We start from the raw sequence: 22,101 nt of genomic DNA on the forward strand, positions 1-22,101 counted from the left end.
AATTTTTTTTAATGGTGTGAAAAAGTAGGAAAATCCTGAAGTTGTTCCAGTTTTGTAAAAAACGTGGATTTTCGTTTTCTCATAGAAAAAATGATCCCTCAAATATACATCTCAATCTGGATTTAGATATCAAATGTAAAATAACTTTGGTTTCGGAAATTAAGAATTTCCTAAGCCTCCCATTATGCCCTTTCAGGGAATACCCAGCTATTTCGGTGAACACACACACTGCCTTTTTAATTAAAAAAAAGACCATAGAGTTACAAACTTTATTGTAAACAAATATCTTTTGTGCAATGCACTTGTATGAAGTGGAATGTCCCAACGGTATTTAGAATACCGAACTAAAAAAAAATATCGACAACTTTTTTATATCCATCTGCGTCATTAGCTTTAAGAGTTATAATACTCAAGTACACAAATACAAACGCAAGACAAAATTCTATTATCAGTTGAACTGATAAAATGTTTAATGGCCATAAATATAAACTTTTAATAACTGAAGCCTTCTGCCCAAGAATTTTCTGTTCCATGTCATAAAATGCCATAACAAAGTATATCAAACTAAATCCCAAGTTGCATAATGCACAATGAAGATACAGCTGACAACTACGTTACTAGTGCGTTGACGATTACAACTACATTCATATTTTTTACACGGATGTCTATTATTTTTCTATTATGCAACGCTGAGGCTTCCTGTAGGATCAAGAAGTGAAAAATTGGGATTTAGCGTGATCAACATTGCTAATAGCTTGAACGAAGATTCCAGCAAAACATATTTTTATTGTTTCAACATCATCTCCACCGAGGCTTCCATTTTTTGAAGAAAATATAAACTTTATTTCAAGTTTTTATATAAACTATTTTTCATTAATTAGGTTTATTTACTCATTTCTTTGTTTCACTAAATCAATATTATATTATAGTAGAGTGATCTAACATTTGAAGGGCCTTTCAAAAACTAAACGTCGCGCTATTTTTAATATTCTTCCACCCTTTCCCTTATTCTTCCCAGATCATCACAGAAAGCTTCAACCCTCCAGGTGAAGCTATAAATACTAACAGGGAAAATAGGGCGATTTTTCACGAAAATAGGGGAATAATAAGGGAATAAATTCTTTTTAATAAAATGAATGTGTCGGTACGATAATGAATTCAATGTAAATCGCTTAAGATTTCAAGTCCAAATATATTGAATTTTCAACCATAAAAGATTAATTTTTTACCAACAAATGCATTTTCAACGAAAGAGTTGAGTCTGCAAGTATAGTTAAACTTTCAAGCTAAAAAGACCAATTTTTGACCAAACAGTTGAATTTTCACCATTCAAATGCGAACTTTCAGCCAGATAGTCGAATTTTCATTCAGACAAGAGTTAACTTAAAAAAGAATGAACTTCAACTATAAACAGTTGCAATTATAAACAAATAGTTCAGCCAGATCTTTAAGCCAAGAAGACGAATTTTGTTAGAAGAAAGTTCAATTTTCAACCAATAAATATGAATTTTCAACCAAGAACTTTTTTGCCGAAAAGATGAATTTTTAATAGTTGATATTCCAACTTGAAAACTTTTTTAATTTTAAATCACAAATAGTTGGATTCAACTAAAAAATATGAATTTTCGACAAAACAGTTGAATCCTCAAACAAAAGAAAAAAAACTTCAACCAAATTATTGAATTGGCAAACCAAAATTTATTTTTCTTTTCTGTAAGACACTTAAATTTTCAACTGGACGAATGGACGAATTTTATGGACGAATATTAAAAAAACAGTGAAATTTTTAAGCTGTATAGTTGAATTTCGATCTAAAAGCGATATATTTTTAATCAAAAATAGAATAGTTAAATTTTCAGTTAAAGAAATTAATTTTCAGTTCGAAAAAATTAATTTCAATGAAAAAAGAACGATTTTTCAACAAAATAGCTCAATCTTCAACCAATAAAAATGAATGTTTAACAAATTTCAAAAATAGAAATTTTCACTGAACAATTTAATAGTTGAATTTTAAACTAAAAACGATCAATCTATAACCAAAAATAGGAGAGTTAAATTTTCAGTTTAAAAAATTAATTTTCAAAAAAGAAATTAATTTTCAACTGATAAAATGGATTTTTAATGAATTAGTTCAATTGCAAACAAGTAGTTGAATTGTCAACATAAACCGATCAATTTTTAGCCAAAAATGGATTAGTTACACTTTCAAATAAAAAAATTCATTTTCAATCAAAAAAATGAATTCCAAACAAAATAATTAAATCTTTAACCAAATAGTAGAATTTTTATCCATAGAAGATTCATTTTGAAACAAAAATATTATAATGGACTTTTCAATTAAAAAGAATCACAAGCGTTAAAGAACCTTATTAGAATATTATTTGGCCTGACCTTGAACGGTTTTTGGAAAGTTCAAATAACGTATTTTCACTTGTACGTCCAAGGAACATTTTTGGGATGTTTCAATTACGTTCTTAAATTATGTGCCCATCGGAAAAGTTTTTTCATCGAAAAATAATTGGATTATTTTAGTGGGTTCTATTAATACAGTTCGCGTTTAAGCGAAAAAAACGAGAAAAAGGGGAAATTTTCTAAAAAAAACAGGGGGGAAAAGAGGATATTTTAAATTTGTGATGTATTCTGCGTTAACCCGTCCACCTCTCACCCCCTGATAGAGTGACGTAGTTTTACGATCCCTAATGTTTTCGTTAAAAACGAACTCTTACCTCAATCTTATAATTTAATATTTCAATCTTAACACTAGAACGGCAAACAGCTTAAAGTTACCCTGATAACGCCGCACGTGGGTCTGTGAGACCCAATCTGATATGTTTCAACGCCGTAGAGTCAAAAAAATCTGTTTTACGGAATGTAAATGGTAAATTAAATAATTGGAAACATTAAGAAACACGAAACTAAAAGTAAAAAGTGATTTTCCTGATTAGTTTAAGAGTTAAAAATCTTTTAATTAGGACTTTTTTTAAAACGTAAAAAATAGAGGTTTTACATTTTTAAATAAATTTATAAACATGAGATACAAGAAATAAATAACTAGTGTCAATTTTATACTTTAGCAAAATTGAAGGATTGAATAAAAGTCTCAAAAAAAAACATTGTAGTTAATTCTCTTTCATAAAGGAAAGCTTTCTTATTGTAATTGCTTTAAAAACATTTAAAAATTTTGGACAAAACTGAAAATTAATAGCATGGAGCGCAAACATAGCATAGTTTAGACGTATGTTGAATGCAACCAATTTACCTTAGAACGGCTCTTCATTTTTTAAAAAGCATAGAATTATAGTATACACACTACATAAACATGTAGTATATATTTGAAACTAATTATTATTAACTTTATATTCAATAAAATGTACATACAGTGCCCCTCAATTAATTTTGATTTGAGTAAAAAAATCTACTTACCTTCCCAAAAATTAGCGTGAAACGCCATACTAGGGTCTGAGAGACCCCTGCACACATTCGTATCACTGCCGTTCTAAGTGTATGCCTTACCGAAGCCGCTAACTGATTATACGGCGTCGGGATATTTCAAACTTTTTTTTCGTCACTAGTTAAATTATTGGCATCAACTAACCTTGGAGATATAATAGTAAAAATGAATATCACTGGGTCTGTCAGATCTATATGGGCATTCTTTAGGGTTAAAATTTTAATAAAATGCAGCGTATCAAGATAAAATATATTGAATTGTGTACTTAAAGGATATTTTTAGGAATTTAAAACGTAAATTCAACCATATTTGTACTTTTTATTTCAGTTCCGCCTTCTTGCCGAGATAATACTCACAGTTCTTGAATCAATGTCGAGTAAATGTGATGTTAGAATGTTTGTTTCCCTGAGATCTCTTTTAAAATGTCCTGGCTCCAGTGAATGGAGACCTTAAGTTTAAGAATAGTGGATCTTAACAGTAGTAGCACGATTTATCTGTATAGGAACCATGCCCCTGATTCAGCCGGTTTTTCACATTCGCATGTCGAAAGTAGATACGTGAGTGAGAGCACGTACGTCGTCTACACTAAAACTGGCATTCGCGAAATCACTTTGCAGAAGAGGGGTGTGGCTTATGTCTAGGCATCTTCAAGCTTGCTTTTCTTCAAAAAATACTTGAGAAATTTATTGTCTTCAAATTCTTATTAATGCCAAGAATGTTCGCACACATTGATTTCACAAATCTTTTTGAATTAACTTATAATTCTATAGTCAGAAATGATTTCTTCTCACAATGTTCGCGCTTTGTGTTGAAGACGTTTACAATACGTTTTCTGTTTATTCAGAATCAATACAAATAACAAAAAATAAATAAGATAACGTTTCGAGAACTGTTAACAATAAGACATTTGAAAATATTATTATGAGAAGTCCAAAGTTTTAAGTATTGAGTACGAGTCATACAAATGTGATGAGAATATCGATCGTTCACATAATTGCTGCCAAAGCAAAAATACATTCTTAAACATTTCTGTTTTGTTCTTATTTCGTTATTGTGTCTTTATAGAGAATAGAATACAAAAGTTTGTATTTTTCTATCATTAAATTTTCAAGTTTTTGCAATTTATCTGTATAAATACAATTTCCTGAACATTGACAATCTGTTATAAATAATCATTTTCTGCAAATATGTATCAATATCTGGATATTATGAGTAAGCTATATCAATTCTTGAAATTTCTTTAATTTTAAATTGCAGAATAATGTCACCAAGTGCTGTATATTTATTATTCAGAAGACTAAACATATATAGTGCAATTTTCTTTTCTCGGCTAATATATCTAAAGTTTAATTTATAGAGGAATGTTGCCATTCCTTAGCTTGATGCAACATCGATAGAGAATTTCCTGCATACAGAAATATCGATAAAATGCGCTTGCAAACTATTTTTCCACAATTCAGCTAATCTTTAAAATTCCTGTTCTTTTAATTTCCGTGAGTATATACCTACATAATTGTTAACCTGAAATCAGTGAGTATTAATATCAATTTTGACAAATTTGACAAAGTCCATAAGAGGTACAATTCTTTAAATACAGTAATACAATACGCATTATCAGTTATGATTGATAATGCATATTGTATAGATTCACCGCGAATTGACTGAATAACTGCGTCATCTCCCTTAAATGTCATTACGCACAAATACGGTAGGCTTTTTTCATATGTATTAAATACTTTATAGTGTTCATTACAAAACAGAAAATTACCTAATTGATGCAAATCAAATTCTTTGTTCAAATATAATTTTAAAAATTGGCATTCCATCACTCTGTTTCTTACAATCCAAATAGAATATAATAGGTGATAGCCACCAAATTTATGATTATTTTCAAGTGCATTGAAATTTATTTTCCAACAATAACCTCTAGCAAGAATATCGTCTGTCAAAAGAGTATTCAAAGATATAATAAATGTTCTACGCATGCGTCGCTTCTTTTATGCGCAGATGAGAATCTCCGTAAGTCCGTTCAACGAACGTCATTGTAATGACGACTCATTCAAAGTTAGTATTATGAACCGTACTTTTCAAACAATTTAAAATAAACAAGAAGTTCTTAAGATTTAAACAACAAGCTTTCTTATCAAGCGTTGAGAATTCAATAATATTATTATTGAAAAACTCTGCATTTCTATTGATGATTAATTGCACAAGAAATTGTTGGTAAATTGCCGCGATCAATAGAATGTGTTAAAATTGAATTTTCTATATATATTTTTTTAAAGTATACTTGAAATTGCTTCAAAAATAGACCTAGAAAACATGTAAAAGTCTTGGAATTTTTAAATCGGATTTTTGTAGCATCCCTGATTAAATTAAATTCAATTTATATTGTTTAAAATAAAGTGATGAAATGCCAATTGTTTAAATTATATTTTAACAAAGAATTTGTTTCTTATACAAGATTTCACGTAATAGTCCTTAAATTATGAATTAAAAATATTTTACATTGTACAAATGGCAATGAATGTTGACGAGCGAAATAGATATAAAACATTGAATGCGACAGCCGGTTTTTTTAAACATGCTGATAAAACAATTACTAACTAGGACTGGCCATATGACTGATGTCATAAAAAGCAAATAAAAAACTAACTAAACATATTATTTACTCATTTCATTTACAAAATAAAGTTAGTTTCACTTTCTCTACAAGATGCAAACATTATTTTTCCCTATTAATGGCATTTTTCTGCTTTCTCCACAACTTATTCATACTCAAAGATTATGTGTCTCGTTTTGTCCAATACGGTTCAACCCACGTGCAGTGTCTATTTTGAGATTTAAACTTTAATACATCAGTAATAAGAAAGTAAAACGGAATTTTGCATTCGTGATGAAACAGCAGAGGTGGAGCCGTTGGAAGGCTCATAGGCGTAGGTAAGGAGCGTGAGTTCTGTCAGGCAGACGTTTATGACGTCAAAGAGGGATCGACCGTTCGAGCCCCCAGAAATGACCAATCAGAACGCTTCTTTGATCCCTTCGCTTCACAATCAGAACCGTTTCGTAGGGTTGGGTACATAAAAACCTGACGTAATAAACATGGTTTTTTGCGTATTCTTGCATAATGAAGTGACTTACGTTTTATCATTAATTAAACCGTTCAAAGTGACAAATTAGAACTTATATCTGTCATTGCATCACCCTAAAATTTTCTACCCGCATCTCAAACCAGTAAAAAATTAACTTTATTTGTTGCTTTTGGTTCAGTCTGTGATAATATTTCTTTTAGGAATCTGATGCAACAATGCATTAAGGTTATAGAATAGAATATCTGCTAACTGGAGAACCCTCTGTCATCATGTTTGTTTCCCGGGGAACATGAGCGGGGTAAACCTGTTACCCCGTTCCGGAGGGATGAAATTTGAGGGTGGGAATTTACGCCCTCGCAGAACACAAGATGATGCAAATTGCACTACTATTAAAATAGAAACATCGAACCCCAAGATGAAATGTAACGAAAATTATTATGATCTAATTTTTTCCAGTGGAGAGGCAATGTATAATCATAATATTGGATCTGTCAATATTGCATCTGCGGCACACTATTGGCTCATCTCTTAATTATTCATGGGTGCATATTGCTATAAAAGGCTGCAGATCATCAATTATATACATTATCTTTTTGCATCGTTAAGAATGATCACAAACTTCTTCAGTGAATTTTTGGGACACAGCTGCTGCTAATCTGCTGATATACATTATTGTCAAGATTGACCTGACAGTTTCGGATTACCCAACTTCTTGGTCCAGAATTCTAGAGTAAAGTACAATTTTCCACATTTGGAAGATAGCCTCCAACTAGAACTATAGTTAAATCAATGGGCCTCTTGGTATCTTCAATTGTTATCCACTCATGGTGTCCAAGTTTAGGAAATAGTATTGATCTGTTCGCAGTGGACCAGTAACAACCGGATTTTGATAAATTTGCATCACAGGGAACGTACCATCGAAACTGATGAAATCCATTGCCCAGAATTTCGCCCGAGCAAATTTTGGCGGGATGGTGCAATGGAGATTTACCAAGATCTTGATGAAATGTAGGAATGCCACGTGACCCCGTTGCCCTTGGGACGTCGGGCGAGCCTCCTTCTCCCGGTCGTGGCGCATTCACCGATAAACCGTGGAAATCACCTACTGCGCCCGGGTGAAGTGGGTTGCGGGGGTTGCGAGGAAGCGGAGCAACCTTCGCGGAAGGGGAACTACCCATACTTTCCTGTCCATAAGTCCACCTCCACTTCCTCCTCCATCTTGCCACCCCACATTCGCCTTCCAACCCCACCAAGTCCAAGTCCATGTCATGGAGGTGCGCGTGGTGAAGGCGCCTCCACGGCCTCCACTTTAGTCGAGATATAAAACTGGATTGGTACGCACGCGATAGCGCAGAGAGACGCCGCGCTTCCTAGAAAATATTCGCACATTTCATCAGTTTTTTGCAGAAAACAGTTTTCCCTCTGAAGCCTTAAGCTTGTGTGCTTTCGTGAAGTGTGACACTGGTTTTGGGAGAAAGGAAGATGAAGATGTCACCGACCGTGTGCACCAGTGACTTGATTAAACCGGAGGTGAGCAAGAGAACTTTGTATTGTGTCAGTTGCAATGATTCGGTAATTGAGTGGTTCGATAAGAAAAGCTGTCAAGGGACCATGAACAATTGTTTGTGATGATCAATTCAGCGTGTCTAAATGACTAAGTTCCATTTCGGGTGGAGAACCTTAAAATTTGCACGTCCTGGGTTAGAACCTTTCAATATGCATCTTCCGAGATGGAACCTTGTCAATTCGACACGTCGAATTGTTGATGAAGACTATGAAAAAAAAGTTGTCATGAAGGATTAGCAATGTGCTTTTTCGCGAGACTAAAAGGATAGTTGAGGATAGACGTTCGATGGAAAATGAAGAGAATGAAAATATCAATGTTTAAACCAAGTTACGTGTACATTTACGTAATATACGAAGTCCCGATCGAAGATCTTGTGGACTTTCTGTTTAGAAACTGCTGAAACGTCGATGCGAAATACGTCATTGATGCCGGTGTATCAAGGGGTACAGCGAGAGAGAATGAGAGGATGCGGCCAGGTGCTACAATCGATTTTCCTTGTCGAGAAGTCACGAGGGCATCGGTTTCATACCGGCGTTATTCTCTTGTCACACGTCCCTTAACCTTGAAAAGAACCTCCACCCGAATTTTGGGTATGTTTCAAGGCTTCCCTCCAGAAACGCAAATTTATCAATCGTTTCATGATGATGATCCCCGTGTTTTGCTTATGAAAGGATTCTAAATTTGACAAATTAATAAATCTGTGTCATAACTTATTAAATTGGAATGAGCAATAAATCGGGTTATTGAAATTGAAGTGTGCGGTACTGCAGCGAATGCCATTGGCAGACTTGTCATAATAGTTAACTTGATATTGATATTGATATTGAGTGGCTATCTATAGACTTGCTAAGATTGATCTACTTTTTGTACTCTGGCACATGAGGCAATCAATTCTTAAGTCTTTCTAATGAGAAATTCGTTGTAGAATCATACATTATTTTGTTGCAGTTCAATTTAATTTTTAACTGTTTTAATTAGTAGTCATCCGGAATAACTATAATTTAGAAGAACGTCTAAAACAAAAAGCTAGCTTTCGGTGTACACATGCTCATATAATGGATAACGAACAGAATTTCAAAACAGATTGCCATCTATAAAAGTATAAACCCCCAGGATGCAAAACTTTATTCACAGCAATGATTGTCTAATTATGTATTGTCACGTAAACAGTATATGTCATTTGACCACTGACAGATCTTGGTAGAAAGAATGTACCCTCTGCACTTTGGTACATATTTTATGATTTCGCTTTCCAAAAATGTAGCAATCTTAGAGAAGGAGTTATTTTACTCGCCTAAAAATATATCATTCTTCAATTTATACCTAGAAAAGTTATGTTGGCAATAAAAATTATTTAAAATGGTGTGCAATTATTGTTTCTTGCATGTTACAATTTGCCAGAACAACAAGAAAAAATAGTCATTTGTAAGTCGTAACTCTGTTTGTTAAGTACCTATAGTGTTTAATGTTTACATTGATCAGTTTATCATGAACAGAAATATAAAGAGTCAAGTTACCGAAAACCAATTTTTCCTTAGTAAGATTTCCTTGTTTTTTTTTCTATAATTTCAGCAATATTTAGAGCGGGCATCGCAGACTGGTCCCTATATTCCTTATTGTACCCAATATTTGGTTGAGGTCCCTAGAGTACCCTATTTCCTAGATTTGATCCCTATGGTACTCTATGTGCAACCCATAATGTACATTTTAATAATTCCACTTTTCTTTCAATAAATGAACACATGGGGGATCTTTAAGAGCTTAGAATATTTTTTAAACTTCTAAGGCATTTTCAAGAGCCTCTAATTTGAAATATTTTACAGTACCTTAGTAAGTAAGTTCAGTAAGTTTTTAAGGTGTTTTAAAAGATTTAACAAGATTTTATAATATTTCCGAGGATATCAAAGATTTTAAGGGATATCAAAGCTCTCAAGGTATTTTAATAGATTTTCCAAGATGATTCTTTTAATTCTTTACAATCCTTTTAATTTTTTTGTAATTCACTTGAATTCTTATAATTTTACTCAATTCTACTAAATTCAATTGATTTTTTAAAGGTTTTTATTTAATTCATCCTGAGAATCAATTGATCTTTAAACAAATTTCAAAGGTTTTTAAATATTTTAAGTTTTAAAGAGTTTTCTAGAATATCGGCAGATATGAAATGATTTTACAGGGCCTGTACGATTATAGGATATTTGAAAATATTCCAAAGGATTTCATAAGATTTTCGAGGGTTTCAATGATTTTATGGGTGTTTAACAGCTCTCTAGGCATTTTAATAATGTTTCGAGAATTCAGGAAGTACCATTAGATTTCATGTCATTTCACGGGACTTTATAATATATTGATGGATTTCAAAGAATTTATTCATAAGAAGTGAGGGGTTTCGTAGGATTTCAAAAATTCTAAAAGATTTCCAAATATTTTTTGCAATTCATTTTTAATTCACCCTGAATTCTTATTAATTTATCCTGGATTCTTTTAGAACATTTTGAATTCTTCTAAATTCACTCGGATTTTCTGAAAATAAATGGATTTTTTCGATTTAAAAAATTTGTCCAATTTATTTGAATTCTTTTGAATTTGAAAATTATTCTGTAGACATCAGTCACTTTTCTGATAAGAAATTAATAAGGATTAAAAGATTGGAATTATTTTTGAATTCACCATTCATTTTTATTAATTAACTTTGAATTGTTTTAAATACCTTTGAATTATCTTGGATTTTTTATTCACTTGAATTCTTCTAAATGTACTCAATTCCACTCAATTCTACTTTTCAGTAGATTATATTTTAATTTTGATAAGTTTTTATTTAATTGAACTTGCGGTCTTTTTAAACTCACCTTGAACTCTTAAAGATTTCATCAAAATCTTTGGATTTCCTTTCGGGTTTTTAAGCTCATTTGAAAGTTACTGAAATCAATCAAGATTTTTCATATTTTTAAATTACTTTCAATCCATCTGAATTTTTTTTAATTCACATTTAATTTTTATGAGTTTTATCAAAGTCTTTCTATAGTTTTCCTTAAATTGCTTTAAATTCATTCCAATTTTTTGAAAATCAATGGAATTTTTGTTATTAAATTTTTTTCAATTCATTTGAATTCTTATGGATTTAACTTGACTTCTTTTTAAGTCTCATGTATTTATCCTGCATTTGTTATCCTTTGTTTATCCTTTGGTTCCTTTATCTTATTCCATAGGGACTGTGAGTCCTGATTTAGAGTAACAGGATGGCCGTTAGACCGGGAAATGACCGTGAATTTTATGAGACCGGAAAAAACCAGGAAATGACAATTTATTGTTTAACCAAGAATTTTACCAATTTTTAGAAAAAAATGTGTTCAAGAGGTTGATTTGAACATATTTTTAAAACAATCAGTTGAAATGTTATATGTTTCAATTATTATATCGTTTAGTTTACAGTGCGTAATTCGATAATCTTTCATTTACAAAATCTTTCATAACTAAATCTTTTGTAAATCTTTCATTTACAAAATAAAGACTTAAGAAATAAAAAATTAATAGCGTTTGAAATAAAAAATGTTGGATAAAGAAATGTTTGGTTGATCAACTGTGAATATAAATTTCAATAATTTAAAAAAATGTACTGTACATGTAAGGAGTAGCAAGTAAATAATAATAAAATTGATTTTACAAGACGATTCCGAATCATTTCAAAATTTAAGAATTTCCAGATTTTAACATTAAAAATTAAACTGTCTCAATTGAAAACTCTTAGTAGCTAAACAAATTTGAAAGCCCGATTGAAACTTTATAAAATATTTTCAAATTTAAAATAACTTCAAAATAATGCATTCATAAATATGATTGCTTAATTATTAATTTATTTATGTTTAATAATTTATTTATTTATTTAATATTATTAATTCATGATTATGTTTAAATTTATTAAATTTCAGATATGATTCAGTCCAAAATTTGAGAATTTTACATTTTTTAATTAAGGAAATATCGACAACTTAATATTTAGAAATATTTGACTCTTCATTTGAAATCAGTCATTAGAAAACAGATATTCAAATCTAAGAAAAAAACTTTGAAAGTTACAATTTTAATTGTTTTATTTTAAAACTTTCTAATTTGCAAGCAAAATTGTTGAATTTTATTGTACAAATAAATATTGAGCATCAATTATTCCTAGAAAAAGTTCGAGTAAGTTCAGTTTAAACAAAAAATGTAATCGGTAAATTTTTACTGAATTTAGCTTAAAACAGCTTGAAATGATTTGCAGCTAAATTTTTACTGCTTCAAATAAAAATTGTTTTAAGTTTAGAGTTCGAATTTTTTTAATTCCGTGCCCGTGAAGAAATTGTTCGAATCGGGAAATGACCGGGAATTTTTATTCTTTGATTAAAACCTGAGTTTAATTAAAACTTTGATTAATACCCTGAGTAATTTTCTCGACACAAATTTCATTTTTGTAATTTCTTAAATACGTTCTTTCAGAGTGCAGTCACTTACGTAATCAGTTATGCAAATTTCTCACATCTCTATAAGCAAGCTTACTCATCATTGTTTCTATCAACATCAGTCGCGTTTATTAATTTCTCTCATGGAAGGATCAAAGACCTAGCTGGACTGCACGATTTTATTTAAAAATCAAAACTGACGTAAGAGGTTTAAACACGTTTCAGGTCAAAGTTAGCATCTTTGATCTTTCGTACATACATCTTAGGACAGGATATATCGATAATATCGTGACATATGAAGCTAAATGACGCCAAACTCTGACGAGATATTGGCAAAAGTAAGAGGATTCTAATTTTAGAGATTGCTGCCATTTAATTTTTTATCTAACTTGTTACCAAAGCGATGTATTATTGATTAAATACGACAGTACGATTAGTACGATAATAGAATATTAGACTGTCTATAGTAAATTATATACAAATTTTACTTGCTACATAATAGATAACAAAAAATATGTTATTTGTACACAAATGCATACACAATAAATATGTGTGTCATGACGTGTTTAACTGAAATTCGACTCAAAAATTAGGATAATGGATATCATTTTTAACCAGGTTTTTAAAAAACTTCAGTGCTTGTTTCAATATTTTTCTTATTTATCAAAGTGCATGCATTAAGCATATAATCTTAAAATAGATTACAAACAATTCTTTTTGAATAATCCTTTAGATAGGTCTAGCATAGTTATACAGGAAAAAAACATACCGCGTGATCTGTAATTGACATTCTTCGGAAACCTGTTTCTACCTCGTGTAACACATACTTATTTAGATTTCTAAATACATTTTGTTGAAAACTTTAAAATAATTTATTGGATGACCAGTAAAATAAAAAAAAAATATCGGGCATTTTCCGGTTTTCAAATATTTTTTCTCTATCATAAAAATTAAAAAATTTGAGTTTGTAAAGCTGAAAAATATTTTTGAAATATTTAAATCTCAGTGCAGATTAAAACATTCAAAAGTGGGATTATAATTTGAAAATGTCAATACTTTAACTGTAAAATATTGAATTAGAAGCCTTTAATATTATGAATAGATAAATTTATAACGCTTGGAATTTTGCGATTAAAAATTAAGTTTAAAAAACATTTTAAACATTGAAAATTTTCAAATTCAAAAGTAAAAGTGAAGTTTTTTATTTCTGAGGCTCTAAGAACTCAAATTTGATAGAATTAGGCACCAAAAACTGATATTTTAAATTTGAAGACATTATCGTTTCAAAAATAAACTTTTCAAAATTATCATTTTTTTATCAGAGTTATGATAAATTGAAAAATTGTAGCTTTATTCAGTATCAAGTCAAATTTAAAGTGAATGGATGTTTTCTACTAAGAATCTGTAAGGTTTACAATAAAAAATATACTTAGTATCATTTTCACCTTTTAAGATTGTCTATCTTGAAAACTGAATTATTATATAAAAAAACTACAATATATTATATTATTATAATTATATTATATTAACAGTTCTAAACTTCGTTTAAAACCAGAAATGTTGTAAATTAGAATAATTATTAAATTTAAATTATTGTTTATACTGAAACTCTTTAAAGCGAATTTATTACATTAAATTTAATTGTCTAGAATTAATAAATGTAAAAGTGTATATTAGATATTTAAAAAAAACGTTATTTTTATTTTGGTTGCAAAATTAAATCTTACTAATTGGAACAATAGAAAAATGGAAATTGTAGTGTTAAGCATTGAAATTTCAACCTTCCATGATTAAAAAATTGTATATAAACTTTTATTGCTCTCAGTTTTATAAATAATTCAATTTTGAACTTTTTCAATTTTGAACTTTATATTTGTTTAAATATTATGTCTTTTGATTTGGAAGACATTCCTCTCATTTTTGAGCATAGTGACAGGATATATTTTTCAACAGATTGTACAGAAAATATTATCTGATTTGATAGCGTTGTTGATTTAAAGAAGTTTCTCTAGTTAGTGACAAAATTCCAGTAAATTTAATAATAATCTCAGCATATCAAAAACATTTGACAAAAAACACACTTTTAATGTATTTATGGATGAATTATTTATCAAGGTATAATTAAATTCGACTATTGGTATTAAATTTGAGTTTTCTGTTAAATTTCACTTACCATGATTTAAAAGTGAGGGTTTTCATTAAAAAATGTTTTCTTTTTCAAATTTCAACCCAGGTCGTTTTTACTAACAATTTCAGTACTTTAAAAGTTACTAAAAAATCACTAGCTTCAAAGTTTCGTAAATGGTTACGGGTAAGTTGAAGTTGTTTGAAATATTTAATTAAGTTGATTTTCTTCATAACAAAATATTAATAATCGTACATTTACTTAATAAATGATTTAAATAATAACTTCTGTAAATGATTTGACTTGCAGATTTGATTGAAATTGTATAAATCTACTCCTTACAAAATAACGAACGTTTACAAATTTTAAGTTTGTTAAGTCAAAGTTAAGTTTTAAGTTTTGTTATTAAATAAACACTGTAAACAAAAAATTTGAAATAAATAAAACGTCTTTACGCTAAAGCGTTTCATTTTTCGTTAAAAAACATGAATTTTTAATTACGGTAACTGAAAATTACTATATTATATCATAATTCTCTGAAACATGTGACTAAGGCTTTAGGCAGTTAACGCTGCTAAAATTTCTGTTCCTGTTTAGTAAAATTTAGAAATGGTTTCTGCATAAAGCTCTAGATACGCGTCTTTGAAAATTCCTACAGACATTTCTAACAGTGTTGATAGCTAAAGGGTGGATGTCCTCTATCAAGTTACGAGTACTAATGTGTCCAAAAATTAGCATAAATATACTATGTGAACCGCGTGAGCTACGTTCATTCATGTAAATCTCGTTGCGCAGTCTGCGGGTGTGTCAATGACGTCAGCGCGAATCGATGACACGGACAATTTGAAGAGAAAAGGAAACCGAGAACGTGGAAGATTGTAAGGACGTGAGTTTGAACTACTCGATATAAAATGATCTTCTCCGAACTAATTACTACTGAAAATGTTCTTCCTTGACTTACTTTAATTTTATCTAACGTCACTCAAACCTTAAAAAAAAATTCACACATGTGGTGAAAGACACTTCATTGAGAACGTATAATGTGACTGGCACTAACTTATATAATCGCTGCATGATTTACAACGATTGCATTTTACAATAATAAATTATCTGCTCTTTACATTGCTGAAAGAAAATTTGGTTTAAATACTCTCTTTCGGAGGAAATTTAAGGACAAATTTGTAATATTTTAAATAATGCAATGACCTTGAATTGTTAATTAGCTTCTACAAATTAGAGAAGAAAAGCAAAAGTTATTATATTGGCGTTATTGTCTAATTTCCAAATGTCAAATAAAAAAAGACCTAAGTTAAAATTTAAAAACCAATGCAATTTTTTGTCGCAACGACCCTATTAAAAGCGATCATTCTATCCTGACGTAATGTTTGTCCCAATTCATGGGAATTTTATGTCCCAATTCAAGGAATCATTCTATAGAATCGCGAATGATAAAAGTTCAAGAGAATCGAGTGAAGTGGTTATTAAAATAAATTCTTTCAAGTTTATGAAATTTTTTCTCAAAGTTTTTTACCTTAATATAATATTTCGGTCACAAGTCGGGGAAAATCCCGGAAATCAGGGGCGTCAGCGAACTTTTTAAAGTAAAAATATCACTTTAGTCTTTAGCCTTCGATAAATTAATTAAACTATTGAATTATTTCTATATCTATTTCTGAATTTTTTAAAATTCTTTTAAAATATTTGAGGAAATCTTAAAAGATTCCAAGGAATTTGTAGTAGACTTCAATCTCAATTTAGAGTATTTTTAAACGTTATAAGGAATTTTCAATATCTTTAAAAAGTTTCAAGGGATTGCAGAATAATTGAAAGAATTAAAAAAATTTTCGGCTTATTAAGATATTCTAAAGAGTTATTAACATATTTAAATAATTTGAAGGCATTGCAAAAGTTTTTAAGGTATTTTTAAAACTTCCAAGGAATTTTAAAGAGTTTTAAAAAGTTTTAAGGTATTTACAAATATTTCAAAGGATTTACAATTTTTTAATGGATTTAAGAAAATTCCAAAAAATTTCAAGAACTTAAAAAACTTTTCAAGAAATGTTAAATTAATTTTCAATAACCTTAAGGGATTTCAAAGATTTAAAAAAATTTCAGGGTATTTTTAAAAACTTCAATCTATTTTAAAGATTTTTGCAAACTTTTAAGGGAGTTTAAAATGGCAAAGGATTTAAAATGTTTGAGGGTAATTTAAAATATTTCAAGGAATTTTCAATTGATTTCAGTAATGTAATGGAATTTCAAAGGATTTGGAATATTTTAGGGTATCTTAAAAGATTCCAACATTTTTTTAACATATTTAAAACATTCGAAGGGAATGCAGAGGATTTCAAGGATTTTAGATTATTTTTGAAAGTTCAAAAATATTTTTAAGAGCTTGAAAAAGTGTGAAGGGATTTCAAGGACTTTCTAAGAATTTTCCATTTATTTCAATAATTCGAAGAAATTTCAACAGATTTTCCACGGATTAAACGATTTTAAGGGATTAAAAACAAATTTCATGCGGTTGTAAAGAATTTCCTAGACTCTCGGAAGATACTGAATGATATTTCAGGACCAATAAGATTGTTAGATATTTTAAAAGATTTAAAAGCCCTTCTTTTTAATTCATCCTCACACTTAATAATTTATTCTGAATTCTTTTCAATTAATTGAAATTCTCTTGGATTTTTTAAATTCATCGGAGTTCACTAAATTCTACTTCCCTTAATGAAATTTGTTTAGTTTTTGTTTAATTCATTTCCCTGAATTACTTAAAGTTCACTTAAATTTTATTGAAATACATGGAATTGTTTCCAATTCATTTTAATTCTTTTGAATTTAATTTTAATTCTTGTGCAGTCTTAGGAATTGATTCTTTTTTAATTCTGTTAATTTCAAGAGAACATTAGTCACATTTTTAATGCACATTATAGTCATATAAGGTACTTTTTATCTTAGAAATAAGTCACTTTTGTTGGCAGTCTTGAGAAAAATAAATAAAAAATTTATTAATCAACATTTTAAATGATTTTCTTCCAATTTACTGAGATTCTATATTAAAAATGGTGCGAGATTAAAACTGTAGTCTTTAAATATTAATGACCAGCCAACTGAAACTATATTAAAGTTCTTTACCAATGAAAACAACAATAAAATTCCCCGAAGATTTATGCGTGTTTTGTTTAAATAAGCCTAAATCAACATTTCCATATCTTCGTCTCGTCTTCTTTTTCTAAATTACTGAGCAAAATGTGAAAGTTGACTGATATGCTGCATAAAATAAACACTGGTGGCTAAAACCAGCATTTTCTACTTTTCATAATGACAATCTTAGGATTATACTCATACTTTATTGTTTAAAGTATGCAATCTTCTTTTAGAGATTGGCATTCGGTACGCAGTAGCAGAAAGAAATTGACATGTCTTGTTCAATCTATTTCTGAAAGCAATTCCTCAAATTTGTATAACATTGTCATTTCCAAGTCTTTGGATAAGTAATCTTTCTTACGATTTGGCTTCTTACTCGTCGTTTGCAATAACACTGAACTTTCATCTCTGGTCCAACATCTAATATATTCTACACATCCCAGGCCTGCTGTAAAAGTATGATTAGATTTGATTTTTTTTCTAATGTAACACTTTTTAATACATTTCCTGTATCCGCAATTTTAGGCATTTCATTTACATTTCTATCAAACCCTTTTATTAAAAAGTTGATCAGAATGAATAATGATGTTTATCTGAAGTATTATATGACTTCCCGCTAAAAAGGAAATTAACTTCTATCAAACATTGTGATCGAATTGCTATTGATTTCTATCAGAGCGATATAGGCCGGTGTCTGAGTAATTCCTGGACATTCCTATACTTTAAAAAAAATGCAATCCAATCATATCAAATATGCTTTTCCAAATTCCTATCCGACGCGATCTAAAGTACTAAGTTGATAAGGTCCAAATAGAGCCAAATTCACGTCCGAACCTAGTTCAAACTTTAAGAGGTATTTTCAAAATCTGAGCTGAGATCAATTGAAAATGAACTAGAAAATTCGAATAAATTAGAGTTGATAATGTCCAAATTAAACTGATTTGATGTAGGGACTTAGTGCGCATTTTGAAGTTTTATTTGAACATCTGAACTTCAAAGTGAACTCGGATATCCGAATAGATTACAGTTGAATAATATACAAATCCTTTAATGTAGCGTATTTGTGTAAAAATTATAACATCTTCGTAATAAAAAGAGTGGGGTTTGCAATAAAGCTATATATCCAATCAAATATTATCAAAAATAGTATCCCACATTCTTATCATCGATTTGATACAAGTCCAGAGAGGATGAAATTTGATAGAATTTCAATAAGAAGCTGTTGATAGAAAAGTATAAGACTTCTCGGTGGATAGAGTTGGATAAAAACTTCAAATTTTCTGTAACTTAGGATATGATACAAGTCCTGTATCAAGAAGAATTGACAGAATCCTACTGAGAAACTATTGATAAGTAAATATAAGATTTCTCGATGGAAATTTACAAAAATGTTTAGGATAGGATGTGATACAAGCTCTGTGTGGGTAAGATTTGATAGAGGTTTCATCAGAATCTCTTGATAGAATTTAATATAAATTTCTGGAATTTTGGAAGAAGAGAATTTGAAACAAGTTCTGTGTGGGAAAGATTTTATAGAGGTTTAATGAGAATCTGTTGATAGAAAAGTATAAGATTTCTTGTTGGATAGAATTTGGTAAAAAATTTCCAAAATTTTGGAAGATAGAATTTGTTACAAGTTTTCTTTGAATAGGATATGATAGTGATTTAATGAGAAACTGTTGACAGAAAAGTACTTTGATAGAAATATTCGAAATTCTGAAAGATAGGATTTGATACCATTTTTGTGTGTATAAGATTGTATAGAGTTTCAATGAGAAATTGTTGATAGAAAAGTATAAGGTTTCTCAATGTATAGAAGATGATAGAATTTAAAAAAATCCGAAACGATAAAATTTGATATAAGTCTTGGGCCGATAAGATTTGATATCATTTTAATGAAAAACTGTTTATAGAAAGGTATACGGCTTCTCAACGGATAGAATTTGATGCAAATATCTTAGATTCCAAAATATAGGATTTGATACAAGTTCGGTACCGTCAATATTTGACGGTATTTGACGGTAAATTTAAATATAGAGAATTTGATTCAATTTCATGTTGTTTCTTGATAGGGAGTTTATCATATTTTATAATTTTCTATACTTTTTTCAGCAGTGTGGGAAGGGGTCTAAAGTCTGAAACAGAAAAATGTATAGTATTTCTAAACTATCTCCCATTTTCAAAAGATAAATTCCAATATTAGACTAAAGTCTAATGAGGAATCGACAAATCGATGGGTCACTGAGCCATCGATAACTCTGCTGGTAATTGATTGTAAAATGTATGGAAGCAGAATTATGTCAGAGTGAATGGAATGATATACTTTTTCAAATTAGATAATATGCCAGCTTGAATGGATGTTGTCCCTGCTCGTTAACATTGATATTCAAGTTGACAAACAGGAAAAGAATCAACAGATTATCAGTTAATAACTATGTCATAAAACTGGTTTTGCGAATCTCATGCTCATCCTCTGAATTTCTGCGAATCCGGTTACGATTTTCCTGCTGCACATGCAGTACATTGATGAATCATAAGCGTGTGTAATTATGATATGGCGTGAGAAATAATGCGTTGCGTAAACTAATACGAAGCGTATGCATTGTAGGGCAATTGGAGATAAAGTACACCCAAGTGCGAAATGCCGGAGCTGAATACACGGCCCAGTGTTGGTCCAATTTCGGCAGCCAAAGGTCGGCTAAAGTTATTGGGCCAATATCGGCATTTTAATCGGCCCAGTGTTGAGCCAGTGCTGGCAGCCTATATTGGCTAATTATATTTGCCGATCCTCCACCGATGCTTGGCCCAGTATCGGCACTTTATTACGCCAAGTATCACTTTTAGTACGGAAAACCATGTTTCACGAGGATCAGCCAAAGTCTAGCCCAGTGACGGCACATTACTGGGCCAAGTGTCACTTGTATCACGGCAAACCATGTTTTATTTAAATCGGCCCAATTTTGAGCCAGTACTGGCAGGCTGTATTGGCTTTTTATATTTGCTGATCCTCCGCCGATGCTTGGCCCAGTATCAGCACTTTATTGCGCGAGTCTCACTTTTAGTACGGGGAACCATGTTTCACGAAGATCAGCCAAAGTCTGGCCCAGCGACGGCACATTACTGGTCCAAGTGTCACTTTTACCACGGCAAACCATGTTTTATTTAAATCGGCCCAATGTTGAGCCAGTTCAAGATGAAATTATTCAAGTTCCGTTATTAAAAATTTTTAATGTTTATGAAAAATTACATTTCCTGTCATTGCAAAAAGTCGTAAAGCAGGCTACAACGGAAAAAATGAAATATTACGCGAAGAAAAATTATAATTGATTTAAATTATTTATTTAAAAATTATTGTATTGATATTCCTGTTAACATTTCGTCGCATAATAATAAATAACACAGCCACACAAAAAAAAGTGTGCGGATCTGGTAACAAGACACACGTATTCCTATGAATTTTGGGGCGCTGAATTCAAATTCGATATCAAAAATCACCCATCACGTCATGGTTGAGCCATAACCTCAAAAATGATGAAAAATCATGCACTGAGGCAAATAAATGTCAAAATAATGCCAGTGATGAAAATTTTCACTTCAAAAACATGACGACAACTATGAAGGATCAACCCTTGCCTGATATCAACTTATTTAACATAACTTTACCTAACAGAACCTGACCTCACCTAACCTGAATTAACAGAAATTTATTGAACTACACGTAAAGCTCTGGAAGCATATTTCCCAGTAGCAAATGTGTGCTACATCGAATGGGTCACCTCGAGCCTAACCTAGAAATAAATCTAACCTAGCCTAACCTAACCTAACCTTACGAAACACAATTAAACTGATTGTGTTGTCCCGTTGTGTTTGCGGTACCGTTTCATTCTAATTCGGCTTAAACTACGTAGAGGTTTAACCTATCCTAACCTAACACAACCTGACCTAACCTAACCGATTACGCTGGCAACCCTGTTCTTGCGTACTTTCATATTTTGACATTAATATCAGTAAATGTACGCTTACATAGCTACACGAGTGGCTGAATTTCATTCGGCTAGGTTAGGTTAGGTCAGGTTGTGTTAGGTTAGGATAGGTTAAACCTCTACGTAGGTTAAGCCGAATTAGAATGAAACGGTACCGCAAACACAACGGGACAACACAATCAGTTTAATTGTGTTTCGTAAGGTTAGGTTAGGTTAGGCTAGGTTAGATTTATTTCTAGGTTAGGCTCGAGGTGACCCATTCGATGTAGCACACATTTGCTACTGGGAAATATGCTT

The 22,101-nt window shown here is 30.6% G+C and overlaps 1 protein-coding gene across 8 annotated transcripts in view; it reads left to right on the top strand.

Moving 5' to 3' along the window:
* Positions 1-22,101, top strand: part of LOC117167717 (hexokinase type 2) — an 84,011-nt gene that overhangs the window by 47,808 nt on the left and 14,102 nt on the right. Inside the window, exon 1 of one of the 8 annotated variants that reach the window (XM_033352859.1) lies at positions 7,808-8,073. The exons of 6 other annotated variants lie outside the window; for them this stretch is intronic. In XM_033352859.1, coding sequence (XP_033208750.1) covers positions 8,026-8,073 — 48 coding nt within the window. In that variant the 5' untranslated portion in view covers positions 7,808-8,025. Of the gene's footprint in view, positions 1-7,807; positions 8,074-15,469; positions 15,561-22,101 lie in introns of those variants that run through there. One more of the 8 variants, XM_033352862.1, reaches the window with a different exon arrangement.

The sequence above is a fragment of the Belonocnema kinseyi genome, chromosome 2 (genome assembly GCF_010883055.1).
Source record: "Belonocnema kinseyi isolate 2016_QV_RU_SX_M_011 chromosome 2, B_treatae_v1, whole genome shotgun sequence".
Lineage (NCBI taxonomy): Eukaryota > Metazoa > Arthropoda > Insecta > Hymenoptera > Cynipidae > Belonocnema > Belonocnema kinseyi.